Genomic DNA, 23,338 nt, shown 5'->3' on the forward strand with positions numbered 1-23,338 from the left:
AATCTGCTATGCTTAAGATCTCCTGGATAGAGCCCCTAGCTTTGGAGACCTAAGAAAATCACTTTCCTAGGGAGAAAAGTAATACAAAGGAAAACAGAACTGGCTTTAGACAGAGCCACTGGCATCTTAATAACAGTAAACAGGGTCTAATAAGACCCAGTGTTTACATTAGCTCGCTCATTCATTTCCTCTAAAAGGCAGACAAGGTAGATACTAATTAAAAACTTTAATTAAACATCAGAAACCCAAAGCTCTGAGAAGTCAGGCTTATTGTGAGAGAAAAACTTGCCCAACAGATGAAGTTTTATTCCAAGTGGGATTCAGGACTTGATGATTTCATTCCGGTCCTATTCTGGCCCCGCCCCCTGGGGGCAGTCTCGCCCCTCCCCCGACACGCCCCTTTGCTCACGCCCTGGTCCCACAGCCTCGGCTGAAAGCGGCGGCCTGCAGTGCCGGCCGTGGCCGCCAGAGGGCAGCCGCGCGGCTCTGGCCCGACCGCTCTGGGCCGCGCTCCTCGCTCGCCCTCGGACTCCGCTCCGGCTGCGAGCGGCCGCCCTGCCCGCGCCCAGCGCTGACCCATCGGGCCCTCCGCGCCGGACCAGCTCCTCGGCTCCCGGGGCAGGACCGAGGCCGCAAGCAGCGCCGCGGGGTGTGGGGCAGACCCAGGAGATGAAATGACAACGTCAACCCTCCAGGTACCTCGCCGCGGCCCAGCCGGCTTACTGAGGCCGAAGGAAGCGCGGCGGGGCCTGCGGGCGGGCGGGCGGCCTCCTCCTAGCCGCGGCCTCGCGCCCCCGCCCCGTCGCTCTGTGCCCGTTTCTCTTTTCTCGCGCTCTGAACCGTGGGTCGCTTCGCGTTTAGAATGCCGGGCCCGCTAGACCGGGCCGAGCCCCGAGGTCGCTGTGTGTAGCTGGCGACCCGGGGCTGCCTTGGGGATCAGCCTCACCCGGGCCTCACAGCGACGCCCGGGCCCGCGGTCGGGCTGCTGGATCTCCCTTCTTCTCCTGCCTCCCTTCGAACAGACCCCCGTTCCTCCCCCTGTCTCCCATTTCCTCTTCTCGGCCTGAGACCCTTCATTCATTCCTTGGATCGCGTTAGGTGGTGCTGGGGTGGCGCCACCTGGATGCATGACTGACCCGTCCTCCAGGTGCTGCTGGACCTAGCTGGGCCGGAAAACAGGAACGCGCTCTTCTTGTCTCAGACCTGAGTTTGAATCTTGGTTCTGCCACTCACTAGCATGTGACCTTGGGCTCGTTAGCTGATCTTGGAGTCTCGGGTTCCCTGTCAGTGAAATGGGGTGATGCCCCGTAGGGTTGTTGTGATAGTGGCTCTAGATCGAGTGATTCATGTGGAGCATTCTTAACGCAGTGTCAGCACATATTCAGTGCTCATTAAGTGGTGACAGGTACAGTGCTTCGGGGAGTTGGGCAAGAGGTCGAGGAAGAAGAGGCATTTGGGTCCGTAGTCAAAGAATGGGGGGGTGGCAGATACCAGCAGGGACAGTTACTCCAGGTGGAGAGAAAGAGGGGAACAGAGGCATGGAATACAGTGGGTTCTAGGCCAAGAATTTGCTGGTGTCCAGAGCCAGATCTTACCAGCTACCAGTGGAAGCTATTACCACAGGGGTGGACCAACATGGCTTGCAGATCTCACCTTCCCAGGGCTTGTGAGCTAAGAATGCCTTTTCCTTTTTTTTTTTTTAAAGGAAAGCTTTATTAAGATATAACTCACATGCCATACAGTTCACTCATTTAAAGTGTACAGTTCAATGCTTTTAGTATATTCAGAGGATTCCCTGATAGCTCAGTTGGTAAAGAATCCCCCTGTAATGCAGGAAACCCCAGTTCGATTCCTGGGTTGGGAAGATCCGCTGGAGAAGGGATAGGCTACCCACCCCAGTATTCTTGGGCTTCCCTTGTGGCTCAGCTGGTAAAGAATCCTCCTGCAACGCGGGAGACCTGGGTTTGATCCCTGGGTTGGGAAGATCCCCTGGAGAAGGGAAAGGCTACCCACTCCAGTGTTCTGGCCTGGAGAGTTCCATAAAATGGAATGTATAATCCATGGAGTCACAAAGAGTTGGACATGACTGAGTGACTTTCACAGAGTTGTGCGGTCATCGCCACAATCACTTTTAGAACAGTTTCATCACTCCAGAAAGAAATGCTGCCTCCTTTAGCAGTCACACTTCTCTAGTCCCCAGCTGTATTTCTCCCAACCCTAGGCAACCACTAATCCATTCTCTGTCCCTAAGCATTTGTCTAATTTGGGCATTTCATATAAATGGAAGTATATATCAATAATATGTGATCCTGTGTGATGGGTTCTTTCATTTTTGAAAAAAAAAATGTATTTCATTTTATTTTTTGGCTGTCCTGGGTCTTCATTGCTGTGTGGGTTTTTCTCTAGTTGCAGAGAGCAGGTGCTACTCTCTGGTTGCAGGGCACAGGCTTCTGATTGTGGTGGCTTCTGTTGTTGCAGAGCACAGGCTCTAGGGTGCAAGGGCTTCGGTGGTCGTGGCTCCCGGGCTCTAGAGCACTGGCTCAATAGTTGTGGTGCCCATCGCATGTGAGATCTTCCCGGATCAGGGGTCAAACCCCATGTCTCCTGCATTGGCAGGCAGATTCCTTAACCACTGAGCCAGCAGGGAAGCCCCGGTTTTTACATTTTTAAGTGTCTGGAAAAAGGGATGTTTCATGATATGTGACAGTCATGAAATTGAAATTCCAGTGTCTGTAAAGTTTTATTGGAACCCACCTCTGCTCATTTCGTTTACGTATTGTCTCTGGTTGCCTTGGGGCTACAAAGGCAGAGCTGAGTAGTTGCAACAGAGATTATATGGCAGGAGAGTCTAAAATATCTACATTCTGGTCTTTTATGGAAAGTTTGCCACATGTTAGCATGTCTTTTTTACCCTTTTCTTACCTGTTACTGGAGATTCCACAGACAGTTTTGTTGCCTTTCCCTCCTGTTAAGCAAAACTGTTTGACTCTAAATTGCAACTCATGCCTCTTGTATGTGAAAAACTATGTATGGTTGCCAGAAACAGTGAATATGCTCTGAGGTGCACTGAGGATCTAGAAAGAGGGAGTGAGTAGGCCTACTTTGCCACCTGAGAAGCAGAGCATTCCTAGAGTATCGCTCCGAGCCCCCCCTTTCAAAAAAGACCCAAGCAAAGTGTGTAGAGTGGAAAAGTCTAAGGACCTGGAGGTGTGTTCTGGAGATGAGAAGCCACTGGTGACAGGAGCACCCCGTCTCATGTCTGTCTGAAGAGAGGCCTCGTGGAGGACAGTAAACACATGAAGTTTGTGTTTAAGCTCATCATCCAGGAAGGTTCAGGGCTCCCAGCCATTATCTGTTTGTAAGGAGTATAAGGAGCTAGAAAACAGTAGCCTTTCCTCATCTCTTCAAGCTGGTGTGCTTGTGTACCATCAGCCTGGCCTGACCTGTCCCAGTCTGTTAGTTCTGTAGAACGCTCTGTGTCTTTCTGAGAGTTCTTACTTTCTGATGAGAAAGGGCCGCACAGAGGCCCTGGTCCCTGCCAAGGGCTAGTCAGGAGGCTTATTGTTCGCTCTGTGGCCAGTGGTCTCTGCCTGCCTGCTGTCTAGTGCTGTCTCAGTTTGAAGAGGATAATTCTGGTAGTGCTTCCCAGCTTGGTGAAGCCATGGTTTCTAAAACTGGATGTGTAGGTGTGGGGCAGCTGCCTGAGAGATCCAGCAGGCTTTCAGTTCAGTCCAGAGCACAGGCCTGCGGGATTTAGCAGGTTCACAAAGACACTCTTCCAGAGTTCTTAGGAGGGTCTGGAAGCTCACTCCCCACCAGTGGCAGCACACAGATGCCTTTGAAGTAAGCAGGCACTTTTCTTCCTGGAGGTATCTGTGTATTGAGTCACGTAGCTAAGCATCCCTTCCCTAGGAATCAACTTTAGGGAAACTGTCTTCTCTTTTCAGCCTAGAGAAGTGAGCTGGGCTAATACAAAAAAGTAGAGATCCCTTTAAGTCCATATCATAAAACTCTTGGGTTGATGAAGGACTTTCCTAGCTGGCTGGGTCCTTTCTGGCCCACAAGGTCAAGGGTAGTTTCTGGCCTCCATGCTGACCAGTGCAGCAATCAGTTGGTTTTGCTGTTTGCCCTGTTGCAGGCTCTCAGTCCAGCTCTATTTCTCTTTCCCCTGAAATTGCGAAATAGAAAGTGAACTCTCCTTTTGAGCCCTAACCTGAGATACTTGATCAGGCTTCCACTTGACTGAGAAGGCAGTTGCTTTTAACTGTATGAATATATTGTGAAGCAGAACAGCTGTCTTTTAAAGCTGCCTTTCAAGGCCTTTCTAGTTGATGTTGGACAAGTAGGCCAACATAAAGGTCTGCAGCTGATGGATTCCCGGGCCTGGCAATATCTCTTATCAGTGTACTCCTGCTGCCTGGAACCCAGGGGCTTTCTGGATCTTGTGGGAAGCCCTGGGTTGTGTGTTTTGCCTTTCCAGAAAGCCATTGATCTGGTGACAAAAGCCACAGAAGAGGATAAAGCCAAGAATTACGAGGAGGCTCTCCGGCTCTACCAGCATGCCGTGGAGTACTTCCTGCACGCTATCAAATGTGAGTCCCCCACAGGGTCCTCCGTAGCCTCAGAGCCGCGCTGAGAGGAGGGCGGGCACACGGAGCTCACAGGGGCCCCTCCGTGGTCCCCCTTCTGCAGATGAAGCACACAGTGACAAAGCCAAGGAGAGCATTCGAGCCAAGTGCATGCAGTACCTGGACCGGGCGGAGAAGCTGAAGGATTACTTACGAAACAAAGAGAAGCATGGCAAGAAGCCAGTCAAAGAGAATCAAAGCGAGAGTAAGGGGTGAGTACGGAGGAGTGGAGGACCCGGCGGGCCCGACACCCCCGCGAGCAGGGTCCGTTTCCTGCGTGCTGTCACCTTGGTGCTGTCCTTTGGGGAATTCTCCTTGTAATAGAGATGATGCCTGCAGCTGCCTTCACCGAGCCCTTTTTTTTTTTTTTCCACCGAGCCCTTTACAGGAAACATACATCCGTTGTCTCACTAGATCTGTATGGAAAAGCTGTGGGCAGGGTGGGGAGTCAGCCCTGGACTCTGCAGCCAGACTGTCAGGATCCAGCCTGGCTCTGCCACTTCCTAGTCATGTGACCCTGGACAAGTACCATGACCCTGCTGGGCCTGCAGGTTCCTCATCTGTAGGAGGAGGAAGGTAGTGGGACTTCCCTCCCAGTGTTGCCCTAAGGAGCAAATGAGATGATGCAGGAAAAGCCCGGAGAAGACAGCTTGGAGCACAGTAGGGATCAAATAAGTGCCAGCTGTGTTATCAGAGGGTCTCATCTTCATGTAATGGACAGCGGCAGGCTCAGAGAGGTTCAGGGATGGCCACGGTTGCAGAGCTGTTACTTGATGGAGTCTGGACCCAGACCTGGGGCCTCTGTTTTGGACTCTACAGCCAGCGTTCCCTCCACAGCCTGTCACCTCTCATCTGTGGTTTGAGCACAAAGGCCAGTGATGTCCTGGAGGTGAAGGGCGGGTGCGCAGCCCAGAGGTGGTGGAGCAGGAGAGAGAAAGGTGATGTGTCAGCTCTCTCCCCCGACCCCAAAGTGGGGAGCTCTGCTCCTGGGTTGAGAGGACCCACCCCGGGGCCTGGAAGAGTTCTAAGGATGACACATGACTTGTGTCTGGATCGGGCTTGGCCCTGGAGGCACAGCCACATACTGTCCTGCTGTGAGTCCTTGTGAAAGGCCAGGAGCAGCTCCCAGTGCTTGCCCGGCTGCTCCTGATGTCCAGCCAGAGCACCAGGCCCCCACTGGCCTTCTTGAGAGCACACACGTCTCAGTTTTCTGCCCTTTGTGAAGAAGCGAGGGTTGGTGAGGAGAGTGTTTCCTGGAGGATCCAGAGGGGATTGCTGACGATGTGTAGCCCCGACATCCTTGGGGTGCCTTGTCTGCGGACCTCTCAACCACTGTCAAGCAGGGAAAGTGTCTGTTTAGCACCGGGCTGGCCATCAGAGCCTGGTCTCGCTCTCTGAGCCTCCTTGCTAGCTGCCTCTCACTCCAGCCTGTCGTCTTCTGTCTCCTTTCCCAGCAGCGATAGTGACAGTGAAGGGGATAATCCAGAGAAAAAGAAATTGCAAGAGCAGCTGATGGGTAAGCAGCTTGAGGCCCGTGGTGGTGGGAGGGGGTGAGGGTGGTGGTGGTGGGTGGTGGCAGGGACCCCCAGATGGGTCGAGCTCCAGGTCGAAGACTCTGTCTTGGTCCTGCAGGTGCCGTCGTGATGGAGAAGCCCAACATCCGGTGGAATGATGTGGCTGGGCTGGAGGGAGCCAAGGAGGCCCTCAAAGAAGCTGTCATTTTGCCAATTAAATTCCCGCACTTGTTCACAGGTAAGAGTTAAGCCACTTTAGGCCCCAGTGCACAAAAGTCAGGCTTCTGAGAGCGCCAGCTCAGGGCCCTGTGATGCAGGCATCCAGGGGGTAGGTGGCAACTTGGCTCCCTTCGCCCCTAGCAGGTGAGGGCCTGGCCCTCCCGAGTGCGCTCCGTCAAGGGAGGGTCCAGGGCCGGCTCGCCGCGGTCACCTACTCCTTGGCTTCTTTACATGTTAGAGACACTTTTGTGACTAGAACCTTGAACCGTTCCAGTGGTAGGCAGGGTCAGGAACCAGCGCCAGCCAGCGTCACTTTGCCAGGTCCTGGGGGTCTGGAGCCAGGGCCAGGACCAAGCTCTCAGCAGGTGATTTAGTTGCCTTGACTCTTCTGCTCCTACAGCAAAGTCATCTTGTAGAGCTTTTTATTCTCAGCCATATTTACCATGACTCTGGCCCCTCTGCTTTTTTTTCTCCCTTTCCCCAGTCAGGAAGAAGCTCACTCGAGTTCATTCTTTCTCATAGGCAAGCGCACCCCTTGGCGGGGGATACTGCTCTTTGGACCGCCCGGCACAGGGAAATCCTACCTGGCCAAAGCAGTGGCAACAGAGGCCAACAACTCCACCTTCTTCTCTGTGTCCTCCTCAGACTTGATGTCTAAGTGGCTGGGGGAGAGCGAGAAGTGAGTCCACCCAGGCTCTGCTCCCACGGCAGCCGCAGTGGCTGCTCACGGCCTGGCTTCCCTGCCCTTGGACTTGCCTCCCAGAGGCGCCGGGAGAGGGGTGTCTTGTTAGCTTGTCAGGTGGGACGCTGTCCTGACAGAGCCAGCCGAGCCTGGAAGGTCACTTGGGAGCCATGAGTCCACGTGAGGGGAAAGGAAAGGCACTCACAGTAACTGGGTTTCAGCTAAGTGTCCTCCGTTGGGGACTTTATACAGTTAACTTATTCCCCACACCGGCTCCCATTTTGCAGATGAGGAGACTGAGGCTGAGAGGAAGGGAAGGGATTTGTCCTTGTCCAGAGCTAACGAACAGAGCTGCTGGGATTCGAGACTGATGCTGAGGCTTGCTCTTCCTCCCAGTGCAGGGCTGCCTGAGGACTTGTTACTACTGTTTTTTCTGTCGACTCAGCCTCTCCGAGGGAAGGGCGAGAGGAGGGTGGTGCCAGGGACCCGGGCTGGGCCAGGATCCCACCCATGTCTCCCCTCACAGGCTGGTCAAGAACCTGTTCGAGCTGGCCCGCCAGCACAAGCCCTCCATCATCTTCATCGACGAGGTGGATTCGCTCTGCGGATCCCGCAACGAGAATGAGAGCGAGGCTGCCCGCAGGATCAAAACCGAGTTCCTAGTCCAGATGCAGGGTGTGTGCCAGTCCTGGGTCTCCTCCCCACTCCTTGCCCCACCTGAAGCCAGTCCTGGGCTTTGGTATTTAGCTGTGGCTGAATCTGACTACTCTTACGGTGGAGGGACGGAGAAGCAGAGAAGCAGTTCTTAGCTCCCTCTCATTGAGGCCTTGGTCGGCCGCCTCTCTGCCCCTCCCGAGGTAGGCAGGGCTGTGGGGCTTGTACCCCAGTAAGGCTTGCCAGGGCCCTGCCGGGGGTATCAGGGGACAGCTCCAGTTCAGGACACAGAGCCCCCGAGTTCCTTCCCTCCCAGGTCCTGACTGAGCCTGGCAGGTGCTGAGTTGGCGTCTGTTTCCCTTTGTCCACAGGGGTGGGGAACAACAATGATGGGACTCTGGTGCTAGGTGCCACAAACATCCCGTGGGTGTTGGACTCGGCCATTAGAAGGAGGTGAGTCTTCCCTGGAGGAGCCCAGGGCCGAGGTCTGTCTCCAGCCATGGTCAGCCTGCAGCTGGCAGCAGGCATATAGCTGGACCCTGTTTCTCTGGCGGCTTCTCCAAGTCTGCAGAGCCCTTAGTGAGGCCGGCTTCTGGAGGGCGCCTGAGCCTCTCCGTTGAGACCATCCCGCCTTCCGCTTTCAAGTCCTGCCATGTGCTTGGCTCTCTAGGTTTGAAAAGCGAATTTATATCCCATTGCCGGAGGAGGCTGCCCGTGCCCAGATGTTCCGATTGCATCTGGGGAGCACTCCTCACAACCTCACAGAGGCCAACATCCACGAGCTGGCCCGGAAGACAGAAGGCTACTCGGGCGCAGACATCAGCGTCATTGTGCGGGACTCCCTCATGCAGCCCGTGAGGAAAGTGCAGTCAGCAACACACTTCAAAAAGGTGAGCAGGCCCACAAGGAGCCACTTAGAAAGTGTCACAGGAAAGGGGATGTTGGCTCTCTGGCTGCTAGGGTGACAATGCATCTTGGGAGCCGAGGTTAAGTGCCTTCAGGGGCCAGGGCTGTACATGCTCCCACCACCCCTGCAATGCTGGCTTGAGGGCAACCACCTCAAATCGGGTGATGCCAGAGGACAGGGCGCTGTGGCCACCACCTCTGCCACCTGTGTCAGCCCTGTGCCAGTGCTCGTGGTGGGCCCTGCTGTGTGTCTGAAAGCGAGGGGCATAAAATGGCACACCACGCAGAGGAAATGCATTCACGTGGTAGATGGCTGTCAGCGTCACCGTGGGCACTGCTGGCTCTGCTCTGGGTGTTGGGGAGACACCTGTGACCACAGCAGACGGAAACCCTTACACGAGCCTCATTTCTAGTGGGGGAGACAGACGGCAAAGACTCCTTTCTTAGAGGGTGATGGAAACAGCAAGGGAGGGAGGTCTTGTGTTCTGCGATTTGGAGGGGGTGTGGGTAGGTTGCACTCTTAATGGATGGGGCACCCTGGGTGAACTGAGTCCAGAGTTGAAGGACGTAAGTGTTGAGCCCTGGAGATACTTGGGGAAACGTTGCCAACGGAGCAGGCAGCCTTCAGTTGGAAAAACACTTTTGACGTCACCACGTTCATGGTGAGATTTGATGGAGCTGATGAGGAAAGGAAGCTTTCTAGGTCTTTGGGTCACAGATTGTGGTTCTGGAGAACAACAGCTGCAAGAGCATGCTGATCGCAAACCTCTGAAATCGGATTTGGAGCCACCCAGACTCCAAGAGCCCAAGAGTTTGAAGGAGCCCATCACTCAGATCAGACTGCTGATCTAGAAACCCAGGCCTTCGTCCACATCATGCTGTCACCTTCTCCTCAGGGCTCAGAAACCCGAGGTGTCCCGCCCCTTCCCCAGGTGCCAAGGGGCAGCCCTTCCAGCCAGTCAGGCTCCCGTTTGGTTTCAGGTCTGTGGCCCTTCCCGCACCAACCCTAGCATTATGATCGATGACCTCCTGACCCCATGCTCACCGGGGGACCCAGGGGCCATAGAGATGACTTGGATGGACGTCCCTGGTGACAAACTCCTAGAGCCTGTGGTTTGCATGGTAAGTCGCTGGCTGGGAGAGAGGACTACAGAGAGCCCAGGAACCTGGGGGTTTCGGTCCAAGAATGAAATCTGCTCCTCCCCTTCCATGTTCTGTGCTATTGTGGCTCCTCCTAGACAGAATGGTCTCTGGGGCTCTGGAGCTGGCGCTCCTTATACCAGACTCAGTGGGGACCCAGGATGGAGGCCGTAGTGTTAGAATTGTATCTTCTTCAACAGGAAGAGTAAAGGCCAGGTGAGGACTGCTGCTTTGGTACCTTTGGGGTTGGCCTCCTTACCCAGAAGGAACCAGTAACTGTCCTTAGCACTGTGGATTTGGTGCAGTTGCACAGGCAGCCACTCAGCTCACTGTTCCTGGCCTGTCCTTATCTCAGCCTTGCCAGTGGTCTTGCCTGTCCTGTGAGGTGGTGTCAGGCAAGATCACTGGGCCTGGTGTGGTGGGCGTGCACTTACAAAGAGCTTCTCACAGGAGTTAAGAGATAACAGGAACTTAAGACTCCCTCAACGGGAAGTAGGCTGTCTAGAAATGTTATGGGTTGCCCCAGGAGGCCTTCAGGCAGAAGCCAGGCAGTGAGAGTTCTGCATTTGGGACTTGGGGGTGACCTCAGAGGCAGGGCTCTTCCCACCCCTCTTCCCACCCTGGACTGTGTGGGGCTGAGACTAAGCTGGGCTCGGAGCCCAGCCCCCTCACCTGCCTGCACTTCTCTTTGCAGTCGGACATGCTCCGGTCTTTGGCCACCACTCGACCCACTGTGAATGCAGAAGACCTCCTGAAAGTGAAGAAATTCTCAGAGGACTTTGGACAGGAGAGTTAAAAGCTTCTTCATTTGCCTGATGGTGAAGGTGGGAGGTTGATTGGGGTCAATCCATGGTACTCCCCAGGTCAGTGGCCACACAGAGCTCCAGGGCTCGTCCCAAGGCCACTGCAGTGTCCCCCTGCTGACCGGCCGTCAGTGGGGGAGCAGGAAGGAAGGGCCTCCCCGCTGCGGAGTCACAGAAGCACATTCGGTACCTGGGGGGTACTGGCTCTTCCTGCTTCCTCCTCCTCTTCTGGATGCTCACCATCTCCTTGTCCTGCCCGCCTCCCATGGTTTTTTTTTTTAACCATTCTTTGTTCCCTAAATTAATGCTGCTTGGATTTTTGACTTGTTTATAAATTTAAAACCTGCCCGAGGTGTCAGGGAGTGGGAGCAGCCCCTGGCCTTGGAGTTGGTGCAGCGGCCCTTCAGAATGGCTGCCCAGCGCCCCCGCTGCCCCTCCCTTCCAGATCCAAGTATTGCTCCGTGTGAACCAAATGGCTGTTGCCTGGGATCCCCAGTCCAGACTCTGCCTGTATGGGCCACGAGTAGAGCCAAGCCATTCACTTCCTCTGGGCCCTGTGTCCTCCCTGCAGGAGGAGAGGATGGTTTTTGTGAGCACAAAGCTGTGTAGATCAGACCGAGGGAACGCAGTCAGGCAGGTGTCACTGCTGCCTCTTTTTTAATCCCTCTGAATGTGAGAACACTGAGCCCAGCCACTGCCCCGGGTCCCTGTCCTGGAAGCGGGCTAATAAACCCTTTTCATTTCTTGAGCCACCTGAGAGTGCTCTCATCTTTGACTCCTGTCTGGGGGCTCCTTGAAGGCCACACTTGCTTCCCCTAGAAAGACCCTCTGGTCTCTGCTCTCTTCTCTTCAGTGGAGCTGCAAGTAAACCGGAATGTCACCAGCGACTGCAGTTCCAGGCCTGTTCTCCCATCGCGTTCACGAGACCTTTCTTCCCCCAAGGCCTTGGAAGCGGTGGGTGTGTTTCAGGGACCTGGGCAGTTCTTGTTCAACCTCCAGATGAGAGGCTGCAAGCTGAGAGGCCTGTGGTCTAGACACGGCCTGTGGTTGTGCTTTGGTTTGGTCTGCTGCCAACATTTAAAAGTCAAGAGCTGACAAAAATTGAGATCTCTGGCTTCTGAAGCAGGTTAGGGAAACACTGGCCCTGCATCCAGGATCTGCCTTCTTCATCAGGGGACTGTGCCCTCCGGCTCACCCTCCCCACCCGGACTGCTTCACTCCTTGGCATTTCCTGTCCAGCCCCGGTGGCCCCTTGAGTTTGTGATTCCTGGAAGTGAGGCAGCCACGGCTCCAGAGCTGGTGGCAGGCCAGGGAGTACTGTCTGAGGGGCGGCAGGAACAGCCTGGCATCTGGTTGCTCTAGCTCTCCTCCCCCTCCCAAACTTAGTGTCAGTGCCTTCAACCAGAATGGCCCACGTTGTTAGCATTGCACCGTGGTGTTTCTTTGATCTGGGTAGGGGTGTCTGCTGAATTGAGCCAGCTTTTGCTTGGTTCCTTGAAGACGTAGGCGCAGTGCTCCTCTCCAGTGCAGTGGGTCAGCCCCGCTCTTGTTACCTGGAGTGTCAACAGGCCTGACCTCCAGATGGTGCTGTGCTGGGTCGGGGGAGCTGTATCACTTGCTGGAGAGTTTCCACATCATGTTCCTGATTAGTTAGTTATGGACCCTCAGCCACCAGTTACCATTTGAACATACCGTTCAAAAACTACTGGCCACCCCCTCCCTGTACTGCTTCATTTTAGTCAGTTGTGTTTCGTTACCTTTATTTAAAACGGAAGGCCCTTGCCTTTTTTTTTCCCTCCCAACCTGCTTCCTTCTTGCCGCTGCTTGAACACATTGGCAAGTCACAGGGGTTAGCAGAAACCGGAGGGCTGCTGGGGCTCATCGCCACAGTTCTCATCACAGTTGCCCTGCCTTCCCACTTCTCTCTTTACCCTGAGTGACAGGGCAAACACTTGTCTTGTTCGCTGCTGAGCCTGGCACAGTGGTGATGCTCAACATGGCTAATAAGTGCAGAGGAACTTCCTTCCCTAAGTGCTTACTCTGAAATTCACTTCCTCCCTACCTGGGGATTCCATTCTTAACCCTCTGCCTACATTGATTTACACTGTGGAAGTTGACTTCTAAAACTTTCATTAGCTCAAGGTGCTGAATCATGTGTTTGGTTTTGCAGCTGATCTATGTGCCCAAGATGGAAGAGAGTTTCTTCCTCGTAAAGGCAAGGATTTGTTGTCTTTGGGTTGTACTGTCTTGGGTTAATTGATCGAATCCATCCTTGTTTATTACAACCATAAATCTTATCTATTGTCAGCAACAGAATCTCAGGCTTTCCCCGAGGTCCACACTGAGCAGTCATTTTCTTTGGGCCTTAAGTCAGGAAGTGTCCAGCAGATACTACCAATCTGTACGACAAAGGCATGATTAAGGACTGTCAACCTCAGGGCCTGTAAGGAACCTTCAGAATGTTTTAATGCCATCCTGCAAGGGAAAGGAGGCTCACTGAATCCTAATTTTCCTAAGGGGCCACGTTTTCAATATAAATGAGAGCTTACTACAGATTCCGAGAGGGCTGAGTCTGTCCTTAGCTCAGGGCAGCGCTGGCCCTGTTCCTCCCTGAAGTGTGAGGGACGCAAAGCCAGACTTGGCTGGCCTGCGTGGCCTCACACACCCCAGACTTGGCTGTTTAGAGAAAGCACTTGGGAAGAATGGGTCTTTCCTGGGTCGTTTGATTAACTACTGTTTAAGATACATTTTCTCTATAAACAGCTTACTGGACTTCTTACTATACCTGTATTTGGATTTTGGAGGACTTCGGTAAGAGTACCTGCATGGCAAAACTCAACATAAAAATGAGCTCCTTCACCTCTTGACAAAGCTCTGACAGAATGTTAAAGCTAAAACCGTTGTCGCCATGATGCTGGTTTATTTTTTCAGAATAAGTGTGGTGACGAGGAAATAGATGTCCTGCTTTCTGTTTCTGCCCTGACTGTGACAGGAAAAGGCTCATTGCTCCTTCTCAACTACAGGCAGTCCCCACTTATTGAAACCACTTTGCACTGCTTTGCTTCTCTGAAAGACCTACATTAGTACCTGTTTTCACTAATGGAAAGAAACTTGAAGAGGACTTTCACTTTAACAAAAAAGGCAAAAGCCAAAACAGCATTCCACTTCTGTTTTGCAGCAAGCTCTTACAGAAGCAGCAAGCACTCAGAGCAGCCAGAGTGGCACCACCAAGCTCCTTCCCCAGGAGCTACACTCAGCATCTCAGCATCCAGCCGTCATCGCTTTGCACCGTGTCTGTGAGCGTCTGTGCTGCATCTCGATTTATTCTGTGCATCTGTTAGCATGATGTGTCCTCCGTAACTGCTTCTTCCCTGTGTGCTGTTTCAGCTTAGGAAAGGCTTCGTCAGAACGTTCTTTCAGATCACAGGGAAACCTGTATCGCTCCATGCCCTGCTCCATGGCCTCCACCCAAAGAATGAGCCACGTACCAGCTACCTAAGAGATCTCAGCAGGAAAACCTTCCCCAGGCCTGTTAAAGGTGGAAAGCAAAAGCCCGAGACCTAAACTGTATCTGAACCTTGAAAAATGTATGACCACTCAGTTACGTTAAGACTGTCATTGAACTGGGGATATTCTGTCCTGTGTTTTGCTTCTACAGGCAGACTGGTATCCAAAACAAACAGAGACTGTGCAAGTAACACACATGGACCCTTTGTAACATAAGACATTGGTGAAGACGAGCAACCACAGCCTTAATCTGCATTTTAAACATAGCTTTCAGACGTTTGGGGGTTACATTGTAATCTGATCTTGGCTTGGGGAATAGATGGCTACACTCTTCTGAAATCACGTCTACTGAGAGTGGCTATTTATTTGCACCCCTCACCTCCCATCTCTATACAAAATTGCTAGGAAATGCCCACTCCTTTAGGGGAGATGTTTCTCTTTTCAAGTTGAAGATATATTGTCCATAGCTCATTTCAGGGTACACATTTTTAGCATCCTCCTCCAACTCAGTTCGGCAGCTTTGGCAGTCTGTTGTTTTCTGTCAGAGCAGAGCCAGCACCAAGTCCAGCAAGGAAGATGTGCCCAGCTCAAAGCTGGAGTGTGTGTGTCTTGGTCAGTCATTCACCTCCATCCAGTGGATGTTTGTAAACGTCTTGCTGTCCATTTTGTCAATGAACAGGCAGCCCTGCAAGTGGTCCATCTCGTGCTGGATGATGCGGGCTGCCCACCCACTCGCCTGCCACACCACCTGCTCTCCTCTAGGGTCCAACCCTGCAAAGGAAGGTACAGCCTGGGTGAGGACATGCTGGAACTGCGTCATTCTCAACCTACTAAGACCTTCCCTGCCCCTGGCTGTGTTTACAAGAGGCAACATCGGAAGGGAATGCAGACGGCAGCGCCTCTCCATCCTAAAAAATGAAGTCTGAACTGTGACTCTACCAAGTATTCAACCAGGTTCCCAACCCTGACAGGGGGGTTGCTAGGCTCACTATGGGGCTAAAATGAGACATGATCTTCCCAAGTGGCTTGCTCAAGAAGAACCACCATCCCAACCCTCCAGCAAAGAATCACATTCTGCAGAATATCCTGTGGTATGACAGACAGGTACTGGCTTATCACCCTGAGCTAGGCAAAGCTGGGTTCCACTTCTCCCAAGCCACCACGACAGATCTAATAGCAGCAGAGATGTGTGTGTGTGTGTGAGAGAGAGAGAGAGAAAAGAGACACAGGGTGAGCGACAGGGCAGAGGACGGGGTGAGAGCTCACAGTGGAACCAGGCCACTCTTCCAGTCCCCACCCCTGTGCCCCGGTTGAGCTGGCTCTGCTCTCACAGGCACCTCCTGCCCCATCCCATCAGTCCTGAATTTCGTCCACTCTAGGGTCTGCTCTTTGTTCATGTCGGTAGGCTCCTGAGATCAGCCATCAACATGTCTACACTTTAACTGCAACTTGGGGTAAACTGTTTCGTGGGATCCGAGCCCGCCGCCTACATAGGTTGAAGGGGAGCACACAGGCACCCAGTCGCCGCCCCAGGGACCCCACCTCTCCGCACCTGAGATCTGCACCGCCTGGAAGCGGGGCACGCAAGCAAGGAAGCCGGCGACACTCTCGCAGCCTTCAGGGAAGGTGACCAGGCGGCTGTCCAGCACCCGCAGGCTGGGGTTCACGAACACGCGCAGGGGGAAGGGCTCCATCTGACGGGCCTCGCGCACACGCGGCGCGCAAGCGCGGAAGAGCGTCTCAGGGAACTCCAGCGCCAATACCTGCAGAGGCACTCCGAGTTGCGGCGCGCTCAAGCCCACGCAGTGCCGACGCCGCATCACTTGCACTAGCCGCTCCACCAGCCGCTGCAGCTCGGGTCCCGCCAGCTGCGCGGGCTCTACCGGGGCCGCCACGGCCCGCAGCGCCGGATCCCCAACCTGGCACACGCGCGGGTACGGCGGCTCCGGCGTTCCCTGCACCAGACGCCGCACGTAGCGCCAGTAGGAGCGCCGGCGCGCCGGCCCCTCGAGTCCATCCCGGGTGGGCGTGGAGCTGTAGGCCCGGGCGCCGCCGACCGCTACCCGCTCTCCCCACAGCAGGGCTGACCCAACGCAGCGCGGCGCCCGCAGCCACCGCAGCAGCAGCCCAGCCCCCAGGAGACCCATGGCGCGTGGAGCAGTCTTCCGGCCGGCCGCGTCCCTCGCCGGCCCCCGTAGCCGAGGCTCCGCCACCAGGGACGCCGGGAAGTGAAGTTTCCGTGCCCCTTCCGGGAGCGCCGGCGCCGCTCCCCGTACGCAGCCTGCCTCTCCGCGGCGGCTTTCAGCCTTATTAAGTCCCTTTTATGATAGTTTAACCAAGCATTTTCAAGAATAGCCAAAAGGTTCACTATTTTTAAAATTTAATTGGAATATGGTTGCTTTACAGTATTGGGGGTTCTCTCTTGAATTACCCCTTTTGCAGCCTCTCCCACGCGCGGCAACACCCGTTCCCACCGGGGTTGCCTAACTTTCCCCGGCCCCAAGTCCAGATACCGGCCGCATCAGCCTGGGGGGCAGGCAGCGCCGGTCAGATGCCCGCACTAGGCTCGTCGGGCTGCGGGGGCCCCGCGGACTCCACCTCCTCCTGCCCCGCGTCAGGGACAGCCGGGGTGACCGGGGTGATGGGCTCGGGGCTTGGCGCCTTGGGCGGCAGTGCTGGCGCTGGAGCCGGGAGCTCAGGGACTAGCTCCTTGTCCAGACAGAAGACCGGCTCTCTCTTGGGCAGAATAAAGGCCAGAGGCTCCTGGACGACGCTGACGTTCACATGCCCCAGGTTTCCGTACTTGGAGAGCTGAGTGGGTGGAATGCCTGACACAGAAGGTAAAGAACATAAGTGAAAAAAGCGTTTAATAAGTTTAAATATTTATGTGTCACAAGGGGAAAAAACCCAAAATACTTATTGGGAGTAACGAACACAGTTACCACATTTCAGTACAGTAAGTCACCTTTGTGACAGGGGACAGGGAGCTGTGCCGTAAAGCCAGACTGTGAACGTAATCGGAACAGCTCAGTGCAGGGCGGATGGAGATAGACAGTGCCAGGAGAGCCAGGACAGGCATCGGCTTCCCCGGACAGGGCCAAAGAGAAGCTGGAGGAGCCAAGAGCAGCCACTCTGCTGGTGGGACCACTGCCCACTGCTCTCCCACATGCCCTTCACCGCACAGAGACAGTGGACAAAGGGATACGAAGGCAAATTACAAAAAAATACTTCATAAACACCGTCTATAAGCATTCATGGCAGTGGAATCATAGTGGTTTTTTGTGATTGGCTTCTTTCCCTTAGCCAGATATAAACATATTGAATGAGTCTACTGATAAGAAATGTCCAGAAAGGGAGAATCTACTGCAACAGAAAGTAGGTTAGTAGTTGCCAGGGGTTAAGGGTGGGATTAGAGACTTCCCTGGTGACTCAGACGGTAAAGCGTCTGTCTTCAATGTGGGAGACCCGGGTTCGATCCTGGGTCAGCAAGTTCCCTGGGTAAGGAAAAGGCAACCCACTCCAGTATTCTTCCCTGGGAAATCCAATGGACGGAGGAGCCTGGTGTCCATGGGGTCCCAAAGAGTCGGACACGGCTGAGCGACTTCACTCACTCACTCAAGGGTGGGATTGGGGAATGAACACCAGGGATCTTTGGGATGATGGACATGTTCTAAAGTTAGATGATACCAATGGTTGCACACACCTCTGTACATTTTTACTAAAAACTCTGAATTTTAAAAATAGGTAAGTTATTTAGTATGTGAATTATGTCAATAAAATAGTTTTAAAAATCTTATCTTCTCATCTCTTACCTAAGGTCTGTGCTATCTGAGCTGGAGGAAAAAGGACTTGGAGACAGCGATTTAAGTAAGGAACAAGGTCTTCCAGGAAGACAGTGCAGAACTGGACAAAGAGCTCTTGCTCCCCACTGCTGAAGGCAGCCTCTTCCGCACGATGGAAGGCCAGGATTACTTTAGTTACCTAGGAGAAAAGGGCACCACCAATTACCTGTTAATCTATCCCCATCAGCAGTGACAAAGATGTGCAGCCCTCAAGTTTTCCAAAAGAACAGTCTTTCCAAACAGTACATCATTATCTTGTTTAAATTCACAATTGTGGTCAGTCTTCACAATTCTGTTACTTCAATGATGTATTTCTTACTCAACTAGTTTTATTATTGGTGCAGTTTCCAATTCCAGTGCAGGAACATCATGAAATACACAGAATACATCATTTTTGGCTCCCATGGGAGATGGACTAGAACTCTGATGGATCCAGGAAAATACCAGCGTTTTACTGAGTAAGGCCTCTGACGTTCCAGAATGCTAGAACCACTAGAAAATTGTAAAGGAGAAGGAAAACAGAGCTGGAAAAGAACATACATTATTTCCACATACAAAGAACATTCACTATTTCCACATACAAATAACAGAGCAAGCCTAGCTAACATTACAGACAGCTGTAACAGGGTTAAGAGCAGAGACTCTGGGAAATTGCCTGGTGGTTCAGTGGTTAGGATGCCGAGGGCCTGGGTTCAATCCCTGGTCACAAGCTGCAATGTACTGCCAAACAAACAAGTAAATAACAGAGCCTCTGGTGCTAGATGTTCTGGGCTCTAGTTCCAGCTGTGTACTCAGTGCTTCTGTGGCCTCTAAGTGATTATTAAGCCCTCTGTGTCTGATAGTTCGCTCATCTATAAAGCAGAGCCAGCAGAAGGACCTAACCTCATAGAGTTGTGAGGATAAAGGCTGAATATGTATAAAGTATGATGATCTATGTGACATGAGGTAAGCTCTAGATGGATATTAGGTAATTACTATTATCTGAATTTCACTGACCCTATAAAGTTTCATTGCTCATGCTTTCTTGCTGTTTCTTACCGGAGGACATCAACAGAAAGACTTGATGCAACCACGTCACAACTGCCACCTGGCTGACAGGGACTATAAGATGCCATCAATTATAAGAAGCACCTCAACATCTAAAGATTTAATGTTTAAAAATGTGCACCATACTCGGATATTAGTGGGATCAGTAGTGTTACTTATATTAGGCAGAATTCTAAGATGGCTCTTGTGATCCCCACCTCCTGGTACCCACTCCCTTGTGTTTTCTCCTCCTCCTTGAGCACAGGCAGAACCAACAGGATATGGCAAAGGTGAAGGATTCTGCAGTTTTCATTAACATCCCAAATCGGCTGACTGTGAATTAATGAAAAAGGAAGTTATCCTGGGTGGGCCTGACTTAATTAGATGAGCCTCTTAAAAAGAGGACTGAGGAAGAGACTCAGGCAGGAGAGATGCTCTCCCACTGGCTCTGAAGAATCAAAAGCTGTGAACTGCTCATGGAGTGGGGTGGTCTCTAGGAGCTGAGGGCCTCAGTCCTACAACTGTAAGGAATAGGAATACGCCACCGTGAATGAGCCTGAAAGGAGGGGATCCTGAGACCCAGATGAGTCCACGGTCGGTCGGGCCAACAACTCGACTGCAACCTTGTGAGCAGGTCAGCCCAGTTATACTGTGCCTGGACTCCTGACCCACAGAAATTGAGACATGATAAATATGTATTGTTTCTGCTATGTTTGTGTGAGTTTGTCATGCAGCAACAGAAAACCAATACATCACTGAAAAATTACTACAAGTGAGCCACTTCACGAAGGAGGACTAAGCAGACCTTTTCAACTAGAAAAACCTCTAAAACCACACTAAACCTAAGTCAACAGACACCCTGTCACACGGACTGGTGTATTACAAAAGTTGCCACCTGTAACGAAAGGAGCGCCCCCACCGCCCCCCCGACCCGGCAAAAAAAAAAAAAAGGAGGCCCCAGTAGAGAGCCAACAGTCTGCGCTCACCTTGTCAAGGGCGTCCTCCAGGGCCCTGGTCACCTCCTGCGCCAGGGCCACAGGGCAGCAGAGGCGCAGATCATTGAAAGCGACCAGAATGCTGTTGAGGAAGCAGGCAAGGGGCGGGAAGTCTAAGAGCACCATGGGCGGCTGCAGGGTCCCTGGCTGAGTGACTGGAGCAGCAGCCGGCAGGGCACTGCTGCCCAGGACGGCTGGAGTCGAGATGAGGGTGTAAGAGTTCATTTCATCCTGGAACTTCTCGACAGCCTCCTGAATTGCTTTCTGGAAAGTGCTGATAGCCACCTGCTGGAAAACAGGCACCAACTGACCCCGGAAATCAGCCCCTACTCGACTGAAGGACAGCCCAAAGTACATGCACTGGCCCAGCAGAGAGTCCAGACGGCTGCCAATCCCTCGGTTAAGGTCGGTCTCCAGCACCTGCAGGAACTGTGAGACTTTCTGCAGCACCCAGCCATGGAAGATGGCACTCTCATTCACCATGTGTTCACCCATGGCAGGAGGCAGCAGAGGGTCCTCATCTGAGAAGATGGCACGGTACTGGGTGATAATATCAAAGAGATGGACACGGCAGGCCTCGATGGTTTTTGTGATGTGGAAATAGGGATCATCATTGGGGATGGCAGTCAGGATGGAACGGAGCCAAGCATCTCGGGCCTGAAGAAACTTGACCCTCAGCTCAGCCTCGGTGAAGACATCCATTTGCCGTAGAAAGCCAATGACACGGAGGCAGGCAGGGAGCTGGATGTTGGTCCTCAGTTGTTGGATCAGCTGGCTCAGCATCAGCTGCATGGACTGGCGCACTTCGTTCACAATGCCCTGACAACACAGGGTGAGTCAGTACGTTGGGGAAGACACTCCCCACAGTCCATTCCACTAGCCCTGAATATTGCCAATCAATATTCCCACTGCTGTCCTGATGTATGAGACAGACCTCCTACAACTGATGCATCCAGGCTCACCAACAAAGATTTGGTTCACTGTGGCCTACAGGCCCTGCCTGGTTCTCCTCCCTCACCTGCGTCCTAACGCTCTCCCCTTGCTCACGGCATACCAGCCAGAATGGCTGTCTTGTTTACTTCTAAACACTCCCAACTTCTTCTCTCCTTAGCCTGCTATACTTGGTTGGACACTTTCTGGTTTGGTGTCTCCCTACATCATCAGGCTGGCTTCTCATAATCTGGATCTCAGCTTAAATGTTACTTCTCTAGAAAAGCCTTTCCTGACCACTCTTCCTGGAGCAACCCACCTAGTTTTCTAGCCCGCTCCCTGGCGTATTTCACTATCTGAAAGGATATTATTTATTTGCCAGTTAACAGCTTATAGTCACACAAGGCACAGCCTTGCCTTTGTTCACACTACTTCCCCAGCACCTAGATCACTGTCTGGCCCGTGGTTAATATTTATCAATTGACTGAATAATGAATGTATGTTTTATGAGCAAGCCTGCTTGCCTTGCAGTAACTGATGTGAAATATGCAAGGAGTTTCCCCAAGATTTATGCCTAAAGGGTCAGTGATGACCACAGAATTACTGACCATAAGAACATCGGTTTGAGTCTTCTCTGGGCAAGTTGGCTACCTGGATGACAGGGATGGAGGAGTATTTCCTTTCTAGTCGGCGTACATAGGCTGCCAGCTCGAGGGCCTCTTCATAATAGCTGTTCCGGACACAGGTGTCCATGAGCTGAGGGATCTCCAGGATTTCCAGGATTTCTGTGTGCCGGTTTAGAGTCAGGGTGTTCATCCGGCGATTGGAACTGATCTCCTCAGCCTCTTTCACAAAATTCCTAGCAAGTCAGGAGAACATTTGGTAGTTCACTACTGTGCATCCAGTTACCAAGCACTTACTATGAACTGACACCAGGCTAGACGATTAATGTAATCTAATCTTCACACCAAACTCATCAGGTACTTTTATCCCAGAGATTTTAAGCAACTTGTCTAAGATCACACAACTAGTAAGTGATTAAAAAAAAAAAAAAGATTTCAATCCAGATATGCCACTTAACAAGCCATGGCAAGGTACTTAAGTCTCTCTGAACTGTTTCTTCATTAGTAAAATAGTACTATGACCCATCTCATAAGGACGTGAGGATTAAATGAGTTGATGGGTGTAAACCATTTAACACAGAATCTGATATGGAGTAAATGTTCCTTTAATAACAGCTGTTATTTGCGTGATGCCCCTAGTAGCTTTGAACTACAACCTAATCCTCAAGTTCCCCCAGCCTCTTAATCTTCTCTGCTGTTGTCCAACCTTAGTTCCTGCTACAGTCTCCCTTCTCTGTAACTGCAGAGGCCTGCTTTGTGAAGCCCCCTCTCTATTCTAGAGAACTGGAAGAATATGAAAGCTATTCTCAAATATTGAAAGACTCTAAAGAAAACACTTTTCTCATGAAAGGCCGGAAGGCAGAATTAGGGATTATGAAGGAGAGAGGCAGAATATGGTTCAAAAAGGAAGTTTGGTGGGGTTTTTGTGGGTTTTTTTTGAGTATTACTGCTCCCAAATGGGATTTCCCCGTCAGTCTCCTGTCAATGAAAGTTTTGGATCAGATGATCTCTGAAAGCTATCGTTATGTACGTGTGTGTTGTGTATATGTGTGATGTGTGTATGTTTACGTAAATATGCACATACATTAAACTGACAATTGTAGGGTGTTAATTATGATATGTCAGACCCAATGATAAGTGCTTTGTATGCATTCCATTTAGTGCTCACAACAGCCCTATAAGAGGGACGTGCTTGCTGGGTTCCAATTCTGACTTCGAAACATCCTGGGGAGGTCTCAACTTCCTTATACACAAAATGGGAATGGCATACCTACCTCGAAGGCTGCTGTTATGCTTAAAAAGATTAATAAAATGCTCAGAGGAGAAGCTGGAATATGGTAAGCACTAAGTGTTAAGTACTTCTATCATCATAAAGACAGCTATTACAGTTATTAGAAGCCCCTCTAGCTCCAGGCCCGTCGCACCTGCAGCTCTGTTGGAAGCTGGGCAAGCGGTCGAGCAGGCGGCCGAGCGACTCCTCCACATCCCCAAAGAGGCGGTGGATGCGCTCGGTGCACTCGGCGCCGCGGATGAAGGTCTTGTAGTTGGCGAAGGCCAAGTCGCGCGTCTGCTGCAGCAGCTGCGCTCGCTCCTCGGCCAGGCGCTCGGGCTCCCGCCGCAGCCGCTCCAGTCCTGAGCCACTCAACTCCCTGAGATAGCGTCCCACGTCAGGCCGCTCACGCCACTGGGCCTCCGGAAAGCGGTCCCGGAACAGCGATGCCAGGAGCCCTTCATCCTCCACCTCCCCGAGAGCAGCCGCGGTGGCTGTCGTCGTGGCCGAGGCCGTAGTTGAAGATGGGATAGTCGCCGTCGCCGCCATCTTTTCGGCAACAGCGTCACTTCCTCTCCCGTCCAGGGAGGGCGCTGACT

At 52.5% G+C, this 23,338-nt stretch overlaps 2 protein-coding genes and 1 long non-coding RNA gene across 33 annotated transcripts; 2 read left to right on the forward strand and 1 right to left on the reverse strand.

Moving 5' to 3' along the window:
* Nucleotides 1-520: 520 nt before the first annotated feature.
* On the forward strand, nucleotides 521-14,392 carry VPS4A (vacuolar protein sorting 4 homolog A). 28 transcript variants are annotated; one of them, XR_015145660.1, is made up of 15 exons: nucleotides 521-695; nucleotides 4,481-4,592; nucleotides 4,693-4,840; nucleotides 6,083-6,144; nucleotides 6,261-6,380; nucleotides 6,884-7,040; nucleotides 7,570-7,718; nucleotides 8,069-8,150; nucleotides 8,368-8,587; nucleotides 9,585-9,725; nucleotides 10,438-10,567; nucleotides 11,400-11,500; nucleotides 12,717-12,761; nucleotides 13,310-13,357; nucleotides 13,478-14,392. XR_015145660.1 is itself a non-coding variant. In XM_086351493.1 (12 exons), the coding sequence occupies exons 1-11, from the start codon at nucleotides 675-677 to the stop codon at nucleotides 10,537-10,539; spliced, it is 1,314 nt and encodes a 437-aa protein (XP_086207619.1). In that variant the 5' UTR covers nucleotides 521-674; the 3' UTR covers nucleotides 10,540-10,567; nucleotides 13,310-14,392. The 28 variants fall into 28 exon arrangements, 8 of the variants coding, with proteins under 8 accessions (XP_086207619.1, XP_086207620.1, XP_086207621.1 ...); XR_015145664.1 differs by having other exon boundaries at nucleotides 13,725-14,392; XR_015145656.1 differs by having other exon boundaries at nucleotides 13,310-14,392.
* COG8 (component of oligomeric golgi complex 8) lies at nucleotides 14,393-23,314 on the reverse strand. 4 transcript variants are annotated; one of them, XM_086351476.1, is made up of 6 exons: nucleotides 22,894-23,314; nucleotides 21,498-21,705; nucleotides 19,908-20,735; nucleotides 17,866-18,034; nucleotides 16,708-16,881; nucleotides 14,393-14,824 (listed from the first exon to the last, which is right to left on the reverse strand). In XM_086351476.1, exons 1-6 carry the CDS (start codon nucleotides 23,286-23,288, stop codon nucleotides 14,667-14,669), a joined length of 1,932 nt encoding a protein of 643 aa, XP_086207602.1. In that variant the 5' UTR covers nucleotides 23,289-23,314; the 3' UTR covers nucleotides 14,393-14,666. The 4 variants fall into 4 exon arrangements, with proteins under 4 accessions (XP_086207602.1, XP_086207601.1, XP_086207598.1 ...); XM_086351472.1 differs by lacking the exon at nucleotides 14,393-14,824 and having other exon boundaries at nucleotides 16,417-16,881; XM_086351474.1 differs by lacking the exon at nucleotides 14,393-14,824 and having other exon boundaries at nucleotides 16,417-16,881; nucleotides 21,455-21,705.
* LOC147353485 (uncharacterized) lies at nucleotides 15,791-18,163 on the forward strand. Its single transcript, XR_015145677.1, has 2 exons — nucleotides 15,791-16,893; nucleotides 17,871-18,163. It is a non-coding gene; the product is annotated as an uncharacterized LOC147353485 (long non-coding RNA).
* Nucleotides 23,315-23,338: the final 24 nt, after the last annotated feature.

Source organism: Bos grunniens, chromosome 18 (assembly GCF_055505025.1).
Source record: "Bos grunniens cultivar Pamir isolate PY7600 chromosome 18, Bosgru_T2T1.0, whole genome shotgun sequence".
Lineage (NCBI taxonomy): Eukaryota > Metazoa > Chordata > Mammalia > Artiodactyla > Bovidae > Bos > Bos grunniens.